Here is a 22,500-nt window from a genome sequence, read left to right on the forward strand (position 1 = left end):
CAAGACAGACTCATGTTTTCATCTTTCATCAAGAATTAGAAGTCAGAGGTTCGACGACAGATCAGATTACTGTAAACGTCGTAGTTCCGACCATAAACGGCGATTCGGCGGCGTTATTCTCAATGACTCGCCGCAAAAACGAAAGTAAGGAAACGCTGTGTCGGCTCAAACCAGCATTTCCTACTCACCACTAATAATAACAAAATAACGATAGAGACAAAACGATATAAATTGTATCGAAAATGGGCCACATTAAACAAGTTGTGGGTAACGTAGATTCATCCACATTAAAGTCAGAAGTAAGCGATATTTTTGTGTTAAATATAAGTTCTTAAAGCAGAAGGTAAGTGGTCCCGGTCGTTATTTCGCTAATTGCTTGCGTTCCAGGCAGGCTTTTGAAATCGTAAATTGAACAGCTTCAAGTCCACAACTATAACGACTTTGTAGCGTTCCAGGCAAACCCACTCGTGTTTTTTCCGACCTGTTTATCCCTGTGAAAGTTACTATAACGGCCACTCGTAAACTTTCCGACCGGTTGAACTCGTACCAGAAATCGAACTGGTACGACTTCACAGGTCGGAAAAAACACGAGTTACGGGTTGCCTTGAACGCACCATAAACTTCTTGTCAGCCGACGGAAGTTAGCAGCCCCCGCCCTGCAGACATGGATTCTATTGGTCCTCGTATACGTCACCAGCATTCAGGCGCATACCCTATGCTGCACAAGAGACATATCTACAGCCCTTTCATGCCGTTCTCTCTCCTCATTGGATAAAATATTGTTAGGATACGATAAATGTTTTCTCTTCCGGCTCAGAGCAGATCAGAGTGACTGACAGACCCGTGTTTCAGTCCAAACACTCCTATGTAGAGTGATTGCTGTCGGAAGATAGAACTATTTAAGACTTATATTAACACAAATATATCACTTACTTCTGCTTTAAATAGTTCTATCTTCCGACAGCAATCACTGACATAGAGTGTTTGGACCGAAACACGGGTCTGTCAGTCACTCTGCTCTGCTCTGAGCCGAAGAGAAAACATTTATCGTATCCTACAATTTTTATCCAATGAGGAGAGAGAACGGCATGAAGGGCTGTGTGTGCAGCCAAGGGATGCGCCTGAATGCGGTGACGTATACGAGGACCAATAGATCCATGACGAGGGCGGGGGCTGCTAACTCCGTCGGCTGACAAGAAGTTATGGTGCGTTCAAGGCAACCCGTAACTCGTGTTTTTCCGAAAAAATAGGAACACGTGTGAAGTCGTACAGTTCGATCTGGTACGACATCACGGGCTCGGAAGTTAACGATGTCGGCCGGTTATAGTGGACTTTCCACTGGTTAAAAACAGGTCGGAAAAACACGAGTGGGTTGCCTGGAACGCTACAAAGTCGTAAGTTGTGACTTGAAGCTGTAATTTACGGTTTCAAAAGCCTGCCTGGAACGCAGCATTAGCCAAAACCACCGGATCGCTTACTTCTGCTTTAATATGAGACTTTTTATATCCAAATAGAAACTCCTCATTGTCCCTTTAAAGACTGATTTGGGTGAGCTCCGACCTTCTGCTGCTGCTCCTTCTTGGTGTGCTTGGAGATGGTCTTGGGGGGGGCCACGCCCATCTTGGCCGACTTGAAGGACTCCAGACGGTTCCTCATGGTCCTCTGGAAGATCTCCTGGACCTCGTCCTCGTCCCGGTTCACGTCAAAGTGGCTCCGGCTGTACCTGTGACGGTGCTGGGGAGGGGGGGGGGGGGGGCGGGAAGGAGGGAGGGGGGAGGAGAGGAAGAGGAGAGGAGGAGGGGAGGAGGAGGGAGGAAAGGAGAGAAGGAGAGGAGGAGGAGGAGGGGAGGAGGAGAAGAGGAAGAGGGGGAAGGGAGGAGGAGGAGGGAGGGGGGAGGATGAGGAGGGGGAGGAAGAGGAGGAGGAGAGGGAGGGGGGAGGAGGAGGGGAGGAGGGGAGCCAGGGAGAAGGAGAGGAATGGCGGAGGAGGGGAGGAAAGGAGAAGAGGGGGAGGGAAGGAGGGGGAGGAGGAGAGTAGGAAGAGGGGAGGAGAGGAGGAGGAGGAGGAGGGGAGGAGGAGAAGAGGAAAAGGGGGAAGGGAGGAGGAGGAGGGAGGGGGGAGGAGGAGGAGGAGGAGGAGGGGAAGAAAGGAGAAGAGGGAGATGGGGAAAGGAGGAGGAGGAGGGAGGGGGAAGGAGGAGGGAAGGAGGAGGGGGAGAGGAGAAGAGGATGAGGGAAGGAGGAGGGAGGAAAGGAGAGAAGGAGGGGGAGGAGGAGGGAGGAAAGGAGAGAAGGAGAGGAGGAGGAGGAGGAGGAGGGGAGGAGGAGAAGAGGAAGAGGGGGCGAAGGAGGAGCGAGGAGGGAGGGGGGAGATGAGGAGGGGAGGGAAGTGAGGTGGAGGAGAGAGGAGGGGGGAGGAGGAGGGGGAGGAGGGGAGCCAGGGAGAAGGGGGGCGCGGGGGGGGGGCGGCAGGGAGGAGAAGGAGAGGAATGGCGGAGGAGGGGAGGAAAGGAGAAGAGGGGGAGGGAAGGAGGGGGAGGAGGAGAGTAGGAAGAGGGGAGGAGAGGAGAGAAGAAGAGGAGGAGGGAAGGAGGGGAGCCAGGGAGGAGGAAAGGATGGGAGGAGGAGGAGGGGAGGAGAAGAGGAGGAGGAGGAGGGGAGGAGGAGAAGAGGAAAAGGGGGAAGGGAGGAGGAGGAGGGAGGGGGGAGGAGGAGGAGGAGGAGGGGAAGAAAGGAGAAGAGGGAGATGGGGAAAGGAGGAGGAGGAGGGAGGGGGAAGGAGGAGGGGGAGAGGAGAAGAGGATGAGGGAAGGAGGAGGGAGGAAAGGAGAGAAGGAGGAAGAGCAGAGCAAGGGAGGAGAGGAGGAGGAGGGGAGGAGGAGTTACTCACCCAGAGAGTCCATCATGTAGGTATCATGCAGTGACTGTGACAGTGTAGTACATGTAATATGCAGTAGTAGTGTAGTATTTTTTTTTATTTAACCTTTATTTAACCAGGAATAATCCCATTGAGATTCAGAATCTCTTTTGCAAGGGGGTCCTGGCCAAGAAAGCAGCACAGTACATCCACATTTAGACAACATCAACAAAACAAACATAAAAACAGCTAAAACAATAACAGCAAATCGCATCAATACATTATAATCACCAGCTGCGTTCGGTGAGAGAACATGTATCTATGTGTATAGCATAATGTGTATGTAGTATGCGTAGTATGTATAGTAAATGTAGCTATATGTATTGTGTAGTGTTATGTAGTGTTGTGTAGTGTATGAATTGAATTGAATTGAATTGAAAACTTTATTGAACAACATTAGACAAGTGTAGTGTTATGTAGTGTATTATGTAGTAGTGTATGTGTAGTGTTGTGTAGTGTATGTGTAGTGTGTGTGTAGTAGGGTTGTGTAGTGTACGTGTAGTGTTGTGTAGTGTTGTGTAGTATATGTATAGTGTATGTGTAGTAGTATTGTGTAGTGTTGTGTAGCTGGTCTCACCTGCTTCCTGCCCTTGTACAGGTGCTGCTGCAGGTGGTGTGTGTTGTATCTATGTATGTGTAGTGTGTGTAGTATCTATATGTAGTATTGTGTAGTATTGTGTAGTGTTGTGTAGTGTTTTGTAGTATGCGTAGTGTATATGTAGTAGTGTATATGTAGTGTATATGTAGTAGTGTTGTGTAGTGTTGTGTAGCTGGTCCTACCTGCTTCCTGCCCTTGTACAGGTGCTGCTGCAGCAGGTGGTGAGTGTTGACGTCCTCGGCTCCTCTCAGGCCGTTCATGTTCATGTTCATGTTCATGTTCTGCTCGTGCATCTCCAGACTGACGGAGGGGACCGGCTCTCTCCTGCAGGGGAGACGGACACACAGGAAGTTAGTCGTTGCTACGGCGCCACCTGTCTTGTTGCTAATGGATACAGATATGACACGATACGAAATATGGACAATATGGATGGCAGTAGGAACGTGAGTATCGAACGTGAATCACATTTGTTCGTTTAATGTCATAAAAGTTTTTGTCTAAAATGTATCTGACAGTGTAACGACCGTTTGACCATAATACATTTACTACTTATATGCACGTTGTCAAATACAGTAATATATATACTAATATTGATCTTTTTGGAAGCTCGCTAGTTAATGAAACCGAGATACTTTTAATACTGTGGGCTTAAATTAAACAGAAATTATATTATAGGCTGTGTGTGTGGGCCATAAAATATATAAAATATAAAATGTCACACTTTTGTGGAAACGTTGGCCCACACTGTCAGATACATTTACGACAAAAACTTTTATGACATTAAACGAACAATGTGATTCACGTTCGATCCTCACGTTCCTACTGCCATCCATATTGTCCATATTTGGTATCTGTCATATCTGTATCCATTAGCAACAAAACCAATAGTAACCCCATGCAATAGAACATTTAAAAGCATTTTATTTCATTATAGGCTATTGAATAAAGTTTAAAAGTGTTCCAAGCTTCACAAACAATTAGATCTTGGTGTTTTATTTGGATTTTGCCCTGTCAAAAAACTATGGTGCGGGTCCAGACTGTGCAGTTGCAGTTTTACAGTCGACCACTAGGTGGCGTTAAAGGATAATTTACGTTTTTTACAACCTGGACCTTATTTCTAGCATAAAATACGATCATTTACTCACCCAGACAACTTTGGTGTCATTTGGAGTCGTTTTGACGAAATTAGCCCCAGTGGAGCGGCGCGTATATCCGTGTAATGCGAGAACACGGGGCAGCGCAATGCAGCCTCTAAATAACACATTACCCGCTGCAAAACCCGTTCATTTCGCCAATATTTTGTTATAATACACTAGTGCTATTCCCCTCCGAGCCCGTGGTGGCATGTTATCAACATCCGGGGTCTGTAGGTTGACTACTAACCTCTTATCTGGATGATGTCATCTCTGAGCGCCGCGCGGCTCATTCTGATAATAATTATTCCGCTTCGGCATTCGGGTCCATTTTTATCTCAACTAGCCGGAGCTTTAGTGAGTCCAGGTTGAGGAGAGGAAGCCTGTGGAAGCTGAACTTCATCCAGCTTTCATTTTGTTCTGACAAGTCAGAAACACGCAGAAACGAACCGTAGCATTAGCGGTAGCAACAAGAGATGACATCATCCAGGTCAGAGGTTAGTAGGTCAACCTACAGACCCCGGATGTTGATAACATGCCACCACGGGCTCGGGGGGGGATAGCACTAGTGTATTATAACAAAATATTGGCGAAATGAACGAGTTTTGCGGCGGATAATGTGTTATTTAGAGGCTGCATTGCGTGCCCCGAGTAGCTACTCGCATTACACGGATATACGCGCCGCTCCACTGGGGCTAATTTCGACTCCAAATGACACCAAAGTTGTCTGGGTGAGTAAATGATCGTATTTTATGCTAGAAATAAGGTCCAGGTTGTAAAAAACGTAAATTATCCTTTAAGGGGTCTGAACGTGCAGGTCTCCAGTCTGCAGCCAGATACCATTGTCGGCTCCGGTCCTGTGAAGGTGTGAGTGGGCGTGTCCTACTGTCCTCTCACCTGAAGCCGCCGGCGGCTCCGTGGTCGTCCGACATGTCGGCCATGATGTCGGGCATCGCCTCCGAGAACTCGTCGCCCAACTTCTTCTTGAAGTCGACGATCGCCGTCTCGTTACGGACGAACTCCAGAGACCCTCGACGTTCTCCCTCGGCCACGTAGCTCATGGCGTCCTTCAGGTTGAGCTGGTGGAAGACGTTGAAGACGTAGTCACGACTCTTCCTAGCAGACGGTTTCATCAGAACCCAGGACATCCACGTCTCCTCAAAGTGGTTCCACCTGAGACACAGAGACACAGACAGAGGTTATTTTATTTGTATATATTTGATTTTGTGAGTTGTAGGGGAGACCGGGGACAGTTGCAACACTTTTTGCATTTGGCTTTCTTACTCAGAGACGGTTTGGATTAGACAAACCAAATTTTTATACAATAATTTTATACACAATAAACTTACATTTGTCTGTTAATAGTCAACACAATTAAGAGATGATTACGGAATGAAAAAAAAAAGACTTTCAGTGACATAGGATGAATGGAACAATTTGTGAGGGAATAACTTTTATATTGCCATTGTCATTTATTCTCTCATCATTTTAATATTAGCAATACAACAGTAAAAAAAAATTAATGTCAAAATACTGTTTTGTGGTCTGTTTTTATATTCATATATATTGCACGGGGACAGTTGCAAGTCGTTGCAACTGTCCCCGTCTGGTCAGCCATGATTAAACTCCATGTGCTAGCTAAACAAAGTGCTCTTGATACATGCTAATCATATCACCTTGAAGTTAAAGGGACAACGAGGAGTTTTGGAAAAGCGAAGTGTTTTCACTCTACATTTATGAGCCTCCGCGCACCGTAAAATTCTTTTGACCGGCGCAAGACGGACTCATGTTTTCATTCATCAATAATTAAAGTCAGAGGTTCAAAGAGGTTCACATACCGTCGTAGTTCCGACCATAAACGGCGATTCAGCTACGTTATTCTCATGACTCGTTGTGAAACTGAAAGTAAAGAAACGCTGGTCGGCTCGACCAGCATCTCCGCCACCACTAATAGTAACAAAATAACGATAGAGACGGAATGATATATTTATCGAAAATGGGCCCATTAACAAGTGTGGGTAGCGGAGATTCATCCACATTAACGTGAGACTTTTTTATAACCGATTAGAAACTCCTCGTTGTCCCTTTAACATGTCACTCCTTTAAACCATATACTGTAAGTTTGAGCAGAATCACAAAAAGAGTGACAACAGTTTTAACAAAAACAAAGCTTTCATACCTCAAAAACATTTTTATTGCAATAAAACCTGGAGCATTTTTTGAATTCAACTGATTTTTCTCTGCAAGGGGGGGAATCCAACTAAGCATGTGCAGTGTGAATATCATCACTCTAGCTTGTTCATGATTGGAGAAAAATGACATGTTGCAACCATTCCCTGTTGCTACTGTCCCCGGTCTCCCTCTCTTTGTTTTGTGCTTTGGCGACAGTTCTCGTAACATTCATGACAATAAAGTAAATTTGAATTGAATTGAATTGAACTGAGAGAGACGGAGACAGAGAGACGATGAAGTGTCCCTCCGTCTCAACCCGTCTCACAGCTTCAGTGTCTCCACCTACTTGTCCCTCATGTAGTTGTGTCCAATCTGTCCTGAGATGTCCTCTATGGCCACCAGCATGTGGTCAAACACCTGAGCAACGAGAAGGAGGCGGAGCCACAGAGACATAAACATAAAACATAAAACATAAATACATCTAATCTCCTCATACTATAATATATTTGTATGAGAAAAATAAATATGTAAATGAATATTAATAATAGATCAATAATCAAAGACTTTGATCTCCACCTTGTTCTGGACCTTCTCCACCAGCGTCAGCTCCGTAATGGCCGCTCTCTTCACTTTGAGCCACGTGACCAGAGGCTTCATCGTTATCCCCTGGTAATTAAACAACAGGAACAGTCCTTTAATTAACGAGGGGGGGGGACAAGGAGGAAAGGAGGAGGAGGAGGAGTAGAGGAGGAGAAGGAGGAGGAGGAAGGAGGACAAGGGAGAGGAGGAAAGGAAGAGGCGAGGAGAGGAGAAGGAGGGGAGGAAGAGGAGGAGGAGGAGAAGGAGGAGGAGAGGAAGAGTAGAGGAGGAGAGGAGACAAGGAGGAGGAGTAAAGAGGAGAGGAGACAAGGAGGAGGAGAAGAGGAGAGGAGAGGAGACAAGGAAGAGGAAGGGAGGACAAGGGAGAGGAGGAAAGAAGGAGGAGAGGAGAAGGAGGGGGAGGACAGGAGATGGGGAGGAAGAGGAGGAGGAGAGGAAGAGTAGAGGAGGAGGAGGAGAAGAGGAGACAAGGAGGAGGAGGAAGAGAGGACAAGGGAGAGGAGGAAAGGAGGAGGCGAGGAGAGGAGAAGGAGGGGGAGGAAGAGGAGGAAAGGAGAAGGAGGAGGAGTAAAGAGGAGGAGGGGAGGAGTAAAGGGGAGGAAGAGGAGGAGTAAAGAGGAGGAGGAGGAGTAAAGAGGAGTAAAGAGGAGGAGTAAAGAGGAGTAAAGAGGAGTAAAGAGGAGTAAAGAGGAGGAGGAGGAGTAAAGAGGAGGAGGATTTGGAGTAAAGAGGAGTAAAGAGGAGGAGGAGTAAAGAGGAGGAAGAGGAGGAGGAAGAGGAGGAGTAAAGAGGAGGAGGAGGAGTAAAGAGGAGGAGGATTTGGAGTAAAGAGGAGTAAAGAGGAGGAGGAGTAAAGAGGAGGAAGAGGAGGAGTAAAGAGGAGGAGTGAAGAGGAGTAAAGAGGAGGAAGAGGAGGAGTAAAGAGGAGTAAAGAGGAGGAGTAAAGAGGAGGAGGAGGAGGAGTAAAGAGGAGTAAAGAGGAGGAGTAAAGAGGAGGAGCCTGATGGGCGGGGCCTGTACCTGCAGCACCACGGTGAAGTAGACCACGATCAGCGTGGTGCTCACCATCAGGTTCTTCTCCTTGATCTTGTTCTCGTCCAGCATGACGGCCAGACCGTACGCCACGGCGCCACGGAGACCGCCGTAGCTCAGGATCACCTGGTCCGTCAGGCTGATGGGCACCAGCCGGAACTTGTTCAGGATCCAGGTGAGGAAGAACACACCTGCACACACACACACACACACACACACACACATAACCATGCTGTCCATTAGAACGATGCGTCAACGCGGCGGCCATCTTGGTCAGGGGGAAGTCGTGTCTACTTACTGCATTATAGTCCAGTCATTTTATGAAAAAAGGTTGAACAAATTGCAACAGAAGCAAACTCAACTGGTTTTGTATCCTCAACATGTCCTGAATGAGGGGAAAAAATGCCCCAAAGAATCCCATTAGGGGAAAGTTTCGAAAAAGACCCAAATATTATAGCCCATTCATACGCCTATTAATTATTTTTCTCACCTGAATAGGGTAAAATTTTTAACCTTTAAATATCTCCATGAAAATTACTGAGTTGATTACTTACATTAAGACAAACAAAAAATGTATTACAAGTTTTTTGAAGAAAAACAAATTCTTTGTTAACAAATTTGCATAAATTTGCGTAAATTCCACCGTTTTGACGGCACATGTATCCACAAGTTTCCGAACGTCATCTATGGTCAAAACCGGAAGCCGGTTTTGCCGGTTTGGTGGAATTGTACGTTTACGTTTCCATGGTTTTCAGTCGTTGTCATAGTTGCGGTAAACGCATGGATCTATTAACGCTGGCTTTTAACACAGATGTCAATTTGTGTGATATCCACTGTTAAAAGCTGGTGTGATGATCCATGCGTTTTGCAGATTTTCATTGAAAAAAAAAAAAAAAGAAATCCATGCATTTACCGCGACTACCGAAACCATGGAAACGTAAACATAAAATTCTACTGGAAGAGCAAAACCGGCAAAACAGGCTTACGTTTTTGACGTTCGGAAAAAGGTGGATACGTAAAGGTGCTGTGGTGGTACCAACATGAAAATTGGAATGAGTTGACTCCAGAGGTTCCTAAAGGAACCCGTGTATTGTCTTGAAATTTCAGACCAAGTCACGGAGTTTACTTTCACTTTCGTCAGCTTACCAACTGTAGCTTTAATGAGCTAGGGTGCTTAGGCTACCATGTAAAACGAGTGCTTCCCGCAGCGACGGATTCTTGAAAAATTGCAGTCATCTTGAAATTTAAAGTGATTTCTTGTCGGTTGACCGATGGAGTCAACTCATTCCAATTTTCATGCTGGTACCACCACAGCACCTTTATATATCCACCTTATAAGTAAAGGTGCCGTCAAAACGGTGGAATTTATGCAAATTTATGCCAATTTGCTCATGTTAACAAAGAATTTCAAAAAACTTGTAATACATTTTTTGTTTGTCTTAATGTAAGTAATCAACTCAGTAATTTTCATGGAGATATCTAAAGATTAAAAATGTTACCCTATTCAGGTGAGAAAAACAATTAATAGGCATATGAATGGGCTATATTTGGGTCTTTTTCTAAACTTTCCCCTTATGGGATACTTCAGGGCTTTTTTTCCCTCACTCAGGACATGTTGAAGATACAAAATCAGTTGAGTTTGCTTCTGTTGCAATTTGTTCAACATTGACCCCTTTTTTGGGGACTATTAGTCAACAGAGGCAGAGGTCTGTCAATGATTAAAATCACCATAACTCACTGAATATTCAACCAAATTTCAACTGTTTGGTTTATTATAAATGTCAGACATATTTTATGATACAGCATAGATTGATTAAAAAAAAATATATATATATTAACCCTTCTCTTGTGTTTGGGTCACCAGTGACACGTTTTCAGGTTTTAAATGCATGAAAGTAGGCTACCACATAGATTTGTTTATAGCATCAAGGCTTTTTGACTTTGTCAGGAACCTCTATTTAAACAAAATAAAACCTTTAATTTTTTCTTGTTCACAAAATTCTAAAATGCTCTGGTTAAAATTATGACATTTGTGTTGTTAGGGTTGGTTTTGACCCAGTTATAACGATAAGAACAACAATCATAAATGCAAAACCAACCTTTTCATGGATAAGGAAGCTTAACAACGTAACACAGAGATGAGAAACAAATGGGATGATAAATAACAGTTTTTAGTGTGTTTTACAGCTGATTTAAGACTCGAATCAAAACTGACCCTAACACCATAGATGGAAGCAGAAAGCTAACACAAGACGAAGGTTAAATACACTAATATTCAGACACACACACACACACACATGCATACATACACTGGAACGTGTTCTACAAAGCAAGGCCGTAATTACCATATACATTGGGGGGGGCACATCCCCCCCAAAATTCAAATATGGTCAAAATGTCCCCCCCAATATAAAGCTGATTAAAAAAGAAAAAAGTATCCCATGTGTTAGCAAATTTACCGTACTTTCCGGACTCTAGAGCACACCTGAGTATAAGCTGCACCAGCGACATTTTAAAAGAAAATACATATCTAGGCCGCACTTGAATATAAGCCGCAGGTTTTCATGTTGTAACATGAGATATTTCCACAGAAAGACAGTATTTGTTTACAACGAAGCCGGCAAAAAATCAAAAAATGGAGCTGTGGATAACTTTATGTAACATATACGATGTTATGGCGTGTGTGTGTTTGTGTAGTCTTAACCGTCATAATGGAGTGCGTTTGTGTTGCGGTTTGCAGAGACAAGAGCTTGGAAAAAAAGTAGCAGCTTATAGTCCGGAAAGTACGGTAAAGTATAATATAAATATAGAAAGAGAGAGATTGGGTCCCCCCCCAATGTTGACTCCATGGTTATGGCCTTGCTACAAAGGTCTGACCGGGTCTGGCTGTTTGTCAGACGTTTATACGTTTATGGTCAGAAACCCCCGACCCAAGATGGCGGCCGTGTTGACGTGCCTGACGAGCCCGAATGCGGCATCTACGTGTATATATCTATGCATAATATAACAACACACACACGTCGGCGCCACCTGAGCTGCATGCGAGTGTGAGCGCTCACCGATGAACCGGTAGACGATGACGAAGAGCAGCGTGAGCAGGATGAAGCCCGTGTTCCAGACCCACAGGTTCCTGTCGATGGCCGAGATGCCGAGGAAGACGAAGATGATGGTCTCGGAGCCGTTGGCCAGGACCTTCATCATGTAGCGGACCGTCTGCACCGAGCTCTCCGCCATGTTGGAGTTGATGTACTTCTGACAGCAGATCCCACAGAACACGATGCTGCACACACACACACACACACACACACACACATTTGTCACCAGTGTTGGGCACGTTACTTTGAAAAAGTAATTAGTTATAGTTACTAGTTACTTTCCCCAAAAAGTAACTGAGTTGGTTACTGAGTTAAAGGGATAGTTCAACATTTAGTCAAATTGGCCCATTGCCATAACCGCTATAGTCATAGCAGTAGGTTCGTTACCTTCTTTAATTGTCAGTGCAAGCTATTTTTAGAACGGCGGAGCAGAGCCGTGAGCTGCTCAGAGCTACGCTACGGAGGCTCATTATGGGATTTCTTGGTTTCCCTCATCAAACTCATCAAATACACAATCCAACAACTCCGCAACGCTCTGGTGGACAAGTTGTGACCTGCACATTCACCACGCTATGAGATAATAACACAACGTTACCACACAGAGTTGTTTTACAGGGAAATTCATGCAAAACAGCTGATGCACGTTGCCTTCAGGGACAGTTTTTCATCAAGCAGTCTCTGTATTTCCCTCTAAAACAACTCTGTCTGGTAACGTTGTGTTATTATCTCATAGCGTGGTGAATGTGCAGGTCACAACTTGTCCACCAGAGCGTTGTGGAGTTGTTGGATTGTGTATTTGATGAGTTTGATGAGGGAAACCAAAAAATCCCATGAGCCTCCGTAGCGTAGCTCTGAGCAGCTCACGACTCTGCTCCGCCGTTCTAAAAATAGCTTGCACCGACAATTAAAGGTAACGAACCTACTGCTGCTATGACTATAGGGATTATGGCAATGGGCCAATTTGCCAAAATGTTGAACTATCCCTTTAAAACATGATAAAAGTAATTAATTACAAGTAGTAGTTGTTAGTTTGTATGTGTGTGTGTGTGTGTGAGCTGCGTACGACAGGATGGCGGACAGCGACAGCATCTCGGCCGTCAGGTAGGACAGGTAGCCCAGGACGAAGACGAAGCCCGGCTCGATGATCTGGATGTTCTTGGTGCAGCGAGTGATCAGAGAGATGAGGAGGCCGAAGACGAAGCCGAGCAGAGAACCTCCGAACGCCACCACGAAGAACGAGACTGAGGCACAGAGAGGAGGAGGAGGAGGAGCTTGTTTATTACCCACAATGCCTCGGTGCAGCAGCTCAGGTGGACCAGAACTTACTGATTCCCTTGATGATCTCCACGGCGTTGATCTTCGGACCTCCCAGAGACACGAAGGCGTCAAACACGTTGAACAGAACCTGAGGACAGACAACAACTGAGTTCTGGGCCTGGTTCTGGTTCTGGTTCTGGGTCTATCCACAAGTTTCCGAACGTCATCTATGGTCAAAACCGGAGGCTGGTTTTGCCGGTTTGGTGGAATTATACGTTTACGTTTCCATGGTTTTCAGTCGTTGTCATAGTTGCGGTAAACACATGGATCTATTAACGCTGGCTTTTAACAGGGATGTCAATTTGTGTGATATCCACTGTTAAAAGCTGGTGTGATGATCCATGCGTTTTACAGATTTTCATTGAAAAAAAAAAAAAATCCATGCATTTACCGCGACTACCGAAACCATGGAAACGTAAACATAAAATTCCACCGGAAGAGCAAAACCGGCAAAACAGGCTACGTTTTTGACGTTCGGAAAAAGGTGGATTACTAGTGTTGCACCGATACCGATACTAGTATCGATAGGGGGCCCGATACCGCACTAAAATGCTGGCATCAGTATCGGCGAGTACTAACAAATGACGCACCGATGCCATTTACTGATAACTAATATGAACGCAGCGCCTTGTGTCTTCTCTCGCCCGACACTCACTGCTGTGTGATCACAGTGTTCAGTGCATGCCAAGCCAAGTAAGGATGTAAACAATTAAATTAATTGCAGTTAATCAATCCTTTTCTAGGTGTTTTTTGTGAAATGTAAACAAGCAAAGCCGACATAAAGTAGCGGGATCTCTATTTAAATGTGCAGCAGACCCTCATTGGACGTGTTACTTAAACATTTTACCAGGTAGGCAATAAAAAAGTTCTACTGGATTGTAGTAGGCCTAGTAGAAGAAAAAAAAGCTCTTATATATATTTTTTTTCCAAATGGTGTGGTATCGGTACGGTATCGGTATCGGCCGGGTATCGGAATCGGTATCGGGGGCCAAAAAATGGTATCGGTGCAACACTATGGATTACTAGTTGATGTTCTGGTTCTGGGTCTGGTTCTGGTTCTGGTTTTAGGTCTATTACTATAGTCCAGGCAATTTAGCTCAGTTTGGACCCAAAAATAGAACTAATTGTCACAGAAGGTTTTTCACCATACATCATTTCTATGAGGTGTCTAGAACAACATACTAAAAGTCCTAAGAAATCCTAGTTGGGGAAATATGTTTAATTTGCATCATTATTAAAGCAGATAACAGCGGCACGGCCGTTTCGGCTAATGCTGTGTTCAAGGCAGGCTTTTGAAACCGTAAGTTACAGCTTCAAGTCACAACTACGACTTGGTAGCGTTCCAGGTAACCCGTAGCTCGTGTTTTTACCGTCCTGTTGTCTGTGAAAGTTCCCTATAACGGCCACTCGTAACTTCCGACCCGTGAACTCGTACCAGATCGAACTGGTATGACTTCACAGGAAGGAAAAACACAAAGTACGAGTTTCCTTGAACGCACCATGAGTTAGCAGCCCCCGCCCTTGTCAGGCATCAATTGGTCCTCGTGCTACGTCACCACATTCACGCGCATCCCTTGGCTGCACACACAGCCCTTCATGCCGTTCTCTCCCCTCATTGGATAACACTTGTATCCCACAAGGAAAATTTTCTCCTCGGGTTACAGCAGAGCAGAGTGACGGAGAGACTCGTGTTTAGGCTGAAATACTTCATGTAAGTGATTGCTGACGGAAAATAGGACTATTTAGGACTTATATTAACAAAAACATTCCACTGATATCTGCTTTAAAGTCTATGGTGCCGACAACAATACACCCCAATGGGGCTATTTTTTTCCTTTACTGCTATCACAATGAAACTTTACACAATGAAAGTATCCATGAAATGTAACATTTTTTGTATTACAAGTTTCTTTGAAAATGAATTTGAATATGCAAATGAGCCTTACACTAATCAAATATGCCCAAAATACACCCGAATAGGCTTCTTTTTTTCCTTTACTCCTACCACAATGAAACTTTACACAATGAAAGTAGACATTAAAAGTAACATTTTTTTGTATTACAAGTTTCTTGGAAAATGAATTTGAATATGTACTTTCATTGTGTAAAGTTTCATTGTGATAGGAGTAAAGGAAAAAAATAGCCCCATTGGAGTGTATTGTTGTCGGCCCATAGACTTTATACAGTAAATAATGATGCAAATTTAACATATTTCCCCAACTAGGATTTCTTAGGACTTTTAGTATGTTGTTCTAGACACCTCATATAAATGATGTATGGTGAAAAACATTCTGTGACAATTAGTCTGTCGTAAAACGCTATTTTGCCTGGATTACTAGTTGATGTTCTGGTTCTGGTTTTAGTTCTAGGCCTGGTTCTGGGTCTGGTTCTGGTTCTGGTTTTAGGTCTATTACTAGTTGGTGTTCTGGTTCTCAGACTGCGACCTGAGGAAAGGTGTAGCTACCGGCGGCAGCAGCAGCGGCAGCAGCAAAGCATGATGGGATACGAACCACGGTGACGCCGTCGTTGAGCAGCGACTCTCCGAACACCATGATGAACAGAACCTCGTTGACGTGCACCTGCTCGAAGATGGCGATGACCGCCACCGGGTCCACGGCCGCGATCAGGCTGCCGAACAACAGGTACTGCAGCAGCCCGATGTCCAGGTCGCCTGCAGACAGACAGACAGATAGGTGAGGACAGACAGGTGAGACAGGTGAGGACAGGTAGAGACAGGTAGAGACAGGTAGAGACAGGTGAGACAGAGACAGATGAGACAGGAAGAGACAGGAGAGACAGACAGACAGGTGAGACAGAGAGACAGGTCAATGGTAAATGGTAGGGGTGTCACGATTCTCCAAATCCTCGATTCGATTTGATTTTCGATTTTAGGGTCACGATTCGATTCTCGATTTTTTTTTCTTTTTCTTACAGCACAGACGCCTATGCTATTTTCAGACTAGTCTAGTCTACGATCATTGGTTTTATTCATCAAATGTTGTACAGTAAATCTCATTTCAAAAGATGGGATACATATAAGTGATGCAATTTCCATAATGTATCACATTAGGCACTAATGGTCACATTTAAATAATTTCTTTACAATATAAAGGTAACATGCCCCCAAAAATCATGATCCAGGGGCCAAAATTGCCCCCAAGGTTTTGAAACAAATATATTTATATCTTTACATTATCATAATTTAATTTTCATTAATTTACCGTCGTGTCTCATTATTCTCCTGATGTCGGCTTAATGTAATGTAAACGAGATTGCGCTGATACGGAGAGTCATGTGACAGACAGCGGGGCAGAGCTGCAGCTGCTGTGCTGCCATGGACCTGATGATCAGGACCTGATCAGACTGGTGGTGGTTCACAGTGCATCAGTCCCAGATCCTCCACCGTCACCAGATCCCCCGAAGGCCCCCGCAAATAATACATCGACAAAAAGTGGCAAGTTGCACCTTTTCGTCGGCTTATTATTTGCGGGGTTTTTTTTTTTTTTTTTTTTTTTATCTTATAACGTCTCTGCAACATGCGGCTCTCAGTGCTTGTCGGTGCTGTGTAGTTAGAGCTGTGTCTCCCTCCTGTTTCCCAGGTAGGAGGGGGACAGTAGCCCACCAGGGCTGGGTGATAAAACGCTATAAATTGTGAAATAACTTTTCTTCGATAGAAATATGAGACGTGGTCGATAGTTTTCATTCATCCATGTTTTGGCAAATAGCCAATTATATTGAGAGTTGCGCCGTGCCGAACCAATCATGTGGCTGGAATAGAGCCAGTCAACATGTGCATTTGTTTGGGTTGCTGCAGACGTGCACATCAGCTGACACCGCCGGTAAAAAAAAAAAAGAGAGAGCGAGGGAGAGAGAGAGAGAGAATGAGTGAGTGTTGTCTCGAAATAAAAAGTAAAGGAGAACTCGGACCAGAGGCTTGGTGCGCAATGGGGACAACGGGCAGTTGTAGCTTTGCGGGCGGGCGGGCGGGGATCGTCGATCCTCTCTTTGACTTCGATGCTCGAGATCGTGACGTAATTTCGATCGATTTCGATAAAAAATCGAAATCGTGACACCCCTAGTAAATGGACTTGCACTTATATAGCGCTTTTCTAGTCTCTTGGACCACTCAAAGCGCTTTAGGTGAGACAGGTAGAGACAGGTGAGACAGGTGAAGACAGGTGAGGCAGATGAGACAGGTGACACAAGTGAGACAGGTAGAGACAGAGACGGGTGAGACAGGTGATACAGGTGAGACACAGGTGAGACGAAGACAGGAGAGACAGGTGAGAAAAGGGAGACAGGTGAGATAGTTGAGACACGGAGGACACAGGTGAGGCAGGTGAGACAGGTAGAGATAGGTAGAGATAGGTGAGACAGAGAGACAGGTGAGACAGGAGAGACAGGTGAGACAGGTGAGATAGAGACAGGTGAGACAAGTGAGACAGACACAGGTGGGACAGAGACAGGAGAGACAGAGACAGGTAGAGACAGATGACACAAGTGAGACAGGTGGGACAGGTGAGACAGGTAGAGACAGAGACGGGTGAGACAAATGAGACAGAGACAGGTGAGGACAGGTGAGACAGAGAGACAGATGACACAAGTGAGACAGGTGAAACAAGGAGGAAACAGGTGAGACAGGTGAGACCGAGACAGGTGACACAAGTGAGCCAAAGACAGGTGAGAAAAGGGAGACAAGGTAGAGACAGAGAGAGTTGAGACAGAGACAGGTGAGACAGAGAGACAGGTGAGCCAGGTGAGCCGTACCCATGGCGCCGCCCTGGTGGCAGCCCCACAGCGACAGCCCCAGACTGGCGGCGTTCCAGCAGGTGCCGATGATGGCGTAGATCAGGATGCCGCCCAGGTTGCTGAAGAACAGCTTGTTGGGCATCGAGTAGCCGGCGTCCAGGATCACCTGGGGCAGCAGGTAGAAGAAGAAGAGCGTGGGCGTCAGCGTGAAGGTCTGCCGGCCGTCCGCCCCCCAGATGATCCCCCCCAGCAGGAAGCCGAAGCAGATCAGCAGCGCGCTCTCCGGGATGATGCTGGTCACGTGGTGGTTCGACTCGATGACTGACGACGACACAGAGAGGAGAGAAGAGAAACACAAGAGGATCACTGAAGACCTACAGGTGAAGATCTACAGGTGTAGATCTAAAGGTGTAGATCTAAAGGTGTAGAGCTACAGGTGAAGACCTACAGGTGAAGATCTACAGGTGTAGACCTACAGGTGAAGATCTACAGGTGAAGATCTACAGGTGAGGATCTACAGGTGTAGACCTACAGGTGAAGATCTACAGGTGAAGATCTACAGGTGTAGAGCTACAGGTGAAGATCTACAGGTGTAGACCTACAGGTGAAGATCTACAGGTGAAGATCTACAGGTGTAGAGCTACAGGTGAAGATCTACAGGTGAAGATCTACAGGTGTAGAGCTACAGGTGAAGATCTACAGGTGAGGATCTACAGGTGTAGACCTACAGGTGAAGATCTACAGGTGTAGACCTACAGGTGAAGATCTACAGGTGAAGATCTACAGGTGAAGATCTACAGGTGAAGATCTACAGGTGAGGATCTACAGGTGTAGACCTACAGGTGAAGATCTACAGGTGAAGATCTACAGGTGTAGAGCTACAGGTGAAGATCTACAGGTGTAGACCTACAGGTGAAGATCTACAGGTGAAGATCTACAGGTGTAGAGCTACAGGTGAAGATCTACAGGTGAAGATCTACAGGTGTAGAGCTACAGGTGAAGATCTACAGGTGAAGATCTACAGGTGTAGAGCTACAGGTGAAGATCTACAGGTGTAGAGCTACAGGTGAAGATCTACAGGTGTAGAGCTACAGGTGAAGATCTACAGGTGAAGAGCTACAGGTGAAGATCTACAGGTGAAGAGCTACAGGTGAAGATCTACAGGTGTAGAGCTACAGGTGAAGATCTACAGGTGAAGATCTACAGGTGTAGAGCTACAGGTGTAGAGCTACAGGTGAAGATCTACAGGTGAAGAGCTACAGGTGAAGATCTACAGGTGAAGAGCTACAGGTGAAGATCTACAGGTGTAGAGCTACAGGTGAAGATCTACAGGTGAAGATCTACAGGTGTAGAGCTACAGGTGAAGAGCTACAGGTGAAGATCTACAGGTGAAGATCTACAGGTGAAGATCTACAGGTGAAGATCTACAGGTGAAGAGCTTCAGGTGAAGATCTACAGGTGAAGACGTACAGGTGAAGATCTACAGATGAAGACCTACAGATGAAGACCTACAGGTGAAGATCTACAGGTGAAGATCTAAAGGTAAAGACGTACAGGTGAAGATCTAAAGGTGAATATCTACAGGTGAAGACCTACAGGTAAAGATCTAAAGGTAAAGACCTACAGGTGAAGATCTAAAGGTGAATATCTACAGGTGAAGACCTACAGGTGAAGATCTACAGGTGAAGACCTACAGGTGAAGATCTACAGGTAAAGACCTACAGGTGAAGATCTAAAGGTGAAGACCTACAGGTGAAGACCTACAGGTGAAGAGCTTCAGGTGAAGACCTACAGGTGAAGACGTACAGGTGAAGATCTACAGATGAAGATCTACAGGTGAAGACGTACAGGTGAAGATCTAAAGGTGAATATCTACAGGTGAAGACCTACAGGTAAAGATCTACAGGTGAAGAGCTACAGGTGAAGACCTACAGGTGAAGATCTACAGGTGATGATCTACAGGTGTAGAGCTACAGGTGAATACCTACAGGTGTAGAGCTACAGGTGTAGAGCTACAGGTGAAGACCTGCAGGTGAAGATCTACAGGTGAAAACCTACAGGTAAAGATCTACAGGTGAAGACCTACAGGTAAATATCTACAGGTGAAGACCTGCAGGTGAAGAGCTACAGGTGAAGAGCTACAGGTGAAGATCTACAGGTGAAGAGCTACAGGTGAAGATCTACAGGTGAAGACCTACAGGTGAAGACCTACAGGTGAAGACCTGCAGGTGAAGATCTACAGGTGAAAACCTACAGGTAAAGATCTACAGGTGTAGACCTACAGGTGAAGAGCTACAGGTGAAGACCTACAGGTGAAGATCTACAGGTGAAGATCTACAGGTGAAGACCTACAGGTGAAGATCTACAGGTGAAGACCTACAGGTGAAGACCTACAGGTGTAGACCTACAGGTGTAGATCTACAGGTGTAGACCTACAGGTGAAGAGCTACAGGTGAAGACCTACAGGTGAAGACCTACAGGTGAAGACCTACAGGTGTAGACCTACAGGTGTAGACCTACAGGTGAAGACCTACAGGTGAAGACCTACAGGTGTAGACCTACAGGTGAAGACCTACAGGTGTAGACCTACAGGTGTAGACCTACAGGTGAAGATCTAAAGGTGAAGATCTACAGGTGAAGATCTACAGGTGAAGATCTAAAGGTGAAGATCTACAGGTGAAGATCTAAAGGTGAAGATCTACAGGTGAAGATCTACAGGCGAAGACCTACAGGCAAAGATCTACAGGTGAAGAGCTACAGGTGAAGACCTACAGGTGAAGATCTACAGGTGAAGACCTACAGGTGAAGACCTACAGGTGAAGATCTAAAGGTGAAGATCTACAGGTGAAGATCTAAAGGTGAAGATCTACAGGTGAAGATCTACAGGCGAAGACCTACAGGTAAAGATCTACAGGTGAAGACCTACAGGTGAAGACCTACAGGTGAAGATCTACAGGTGAAGACCTACAGGTGAAGACCTACAGGTGAAGAGCTTCAGTGTTAATGATGCTGGAGACATGAGACGTCTCAGTCCAGACCGTCCTGGTCTGAGACGAGGACGTGTCTCTGTCTTCACCTGTCCTCAACACACCTGTCCATCATCAGCACCATCAGTGCCGTGTTGCCACGGAAACGCCCTGGGATGGATCAGGTCCAGAGTGTCACCGTGTGAACGAGCCAATGATCAACAAGCTGAGATAAGATTAACTAAGACTGACTGGAGCTCAGGCTCAATGATCCACACACACACACACACACACACACACACACACACACACACACTGAGACGTGTGTTGCATTCAAAGACAGCAGGAGAATGCGTGAAGGAGAGTTTCCTGTTTAGTTCTGAAGACAAGTAATAAATAATCTGAACTAAACTGAAACACAAACATGAACAGAAGAAACTCTCCTTGAACAGAGTGTGTAGATCACACACACACACACACACACACACACACACACACACACACACACACACACACACACACACACACACACACACGCACAGTCCTGTTGACTTTGTTGCAGTAATAAAGGAAAGTCACTGAAGGAGCTGAACTCTCTGCAGCTTCACAACTGAAACAATAAACTAACTTTAACAATATATCGATCAATGATCATTGATCAATCTTTAAACTTCAAAGTTTACATCAATCAGGACTTTTCGATTCTTCAGGTTCAGGTTCAGTGTCTCTACTACAAACACAGCATTTTAATCAATATTAAAATCAGTTTAATGTTTCTCATCCTGCACAGACGACTTCAGTGTGTGTGTGTGTGTGTGTGTGTTTGGTGTGTGTGTGTGTGTGAGTCACTGTAACACTTTCTCAGTGTGTGTTATAAATAGCTCCGTTCACTGTGCAACACACTGAAGTTTTGTCACATTGAAACTTTATTTAAAACCACTTCCTGAAAGTTTTTCTTCATATTTGAGACGTTTTTGGTCGTTTTATCAAAGTCAAAAGTGAAAGTCAGCCTTATTGTCAATTCCACAATATGTAAATGTACGGGGGATGTAAAGAGAATCGAAATTTTGTAATTGGTGCAGACAGTAAATAAACAAAGAGTGTACACTGCAAAAACCCTAGATCTTTCCAAGAATATTGTCTTATTTCTTGTCAAAATGTCTCATTTCTAGTCAAAACTAATCTCTTTCCACTTAAAATAAGACTCATCACCTAAAAATTAACTTGTTTTTAGATAATTTTCACTTATTTCAAACTAATTTTCACTTGAAAAAAGTAGAAAAAGTTTTCTGTGCTTGTAATAAGGAAGAAAAACTTGCTCCACTATCAGATTTTTCTACTTGTTTCAAGTGAAAATCTGCTTGAAAGAAGGAAAAAGTGTTTAAAAACAAGCTGCTTTTAATGTGATGAGTCTTATTTCAAGTAGAATGAGATTAGTTTTGACTAGAAATAAGACATATTCTTGGTAAGAGTTTGAGTTTTTGCAGTGTGAAGGCTGAAAAGTGTTTTTTTTTTTGTGTGTGTGACCTTGACCTTTGACCTCTGTCGTTGCCTCGGTATAGCGGCCGAACCGACCCAGGTGTGTGTTTCTGTGTGTGTGTGTGTGTGTGTGTGTGTGTGTTACCTACCCAGCTTGCCCAGCCCGGCCACCAGCACCATCAGCGCCACCAGGTACGGCGGCTCCACGTGGAGCCACTTAAAGCTCACGATGGGAACCTCCGTCACCTCGCCGCCGTGGCCGTGGTCGTGGTCGTGGTGGTCGCTACGGTTACATCCACACGGCTGCTGCTGCTGCTGCTGCTGCTTCACCTGGGGGGCCACGGCTCTGTCCTCCCCTGAGACGGACCCTAACCCCCCCAACGACCCCAACGCCCCCCCCACCAGCAGCAGCAGCAGCAGGACACAGCAGGACTTCATCATC

General features: G+C 45.2%; 1 protein-coding gene across 1 annotated transcript in view; it reads right to left on the reverse strand.

Moving 5' to 3' along the window:
• The window catches only part of LOC146977988 (sodium/hydrogen exchanger 3-like), a 31,343-nt gene that overhangs the window by 2,163 nt on the left and 6,680 nt on the right, over positions 1–22,500 (reverse strand). The window contains exons 2-12 of the mRNA XM_085790767.1: positions 17,632–17,934; positions 15,375–15,535; positions 12,874–12,952; positions 12,611–12,788; positions 11,512–11,732; positions 8,441–8,643; positions 7,397–7,486; positions 7,167–7,237; positions 5,546–5,821; positions 3,698–3,839; positions 1,561–1,734 (exon numbers count right to left, since the gene is read on the reverse strand). Of these exons, the coding sequence (XP_085646893.1) occupies positions 1,561–1,734; positions 3,698–3,839; positions 5,546–5,821; positions 7,167–7,237; positions 7,397–7,486; positions 8,441–8,643; positions 11,512–11,732; positions 12,611–12,788; positions 12,874–12,952; positions 15,375–15,535; positions 17,632–17,934 (1,898 nt within the window). The remainder of the gene's footprint in view (positions 1–1,560; positions 1,735–3,697; positions 3,840–5,545; positions 5,822–7,166; positions 7,238–7,396; positions 7,487–8,440; positions 8,644–11,511; positions 11,733–12,610; positions 12,789–12,873; positions 12,953–15,374; positions 15,536–17,631; positions 17,935–22,500) is intronic.

The sequence above is a fragment of the Trachurus japonicus genome, chromosome 11, assembly GCF_045865225.1.
Source record: "Trachurus japonicus isolate A0001 chromosome 11, Traja_1.0".
Lineage (NCBI taxonomy): Eukaryota > Metazoa > Chordata > Actinopteri > Carangiformes > Carangidae > Trachurus > Trachurus japonicus.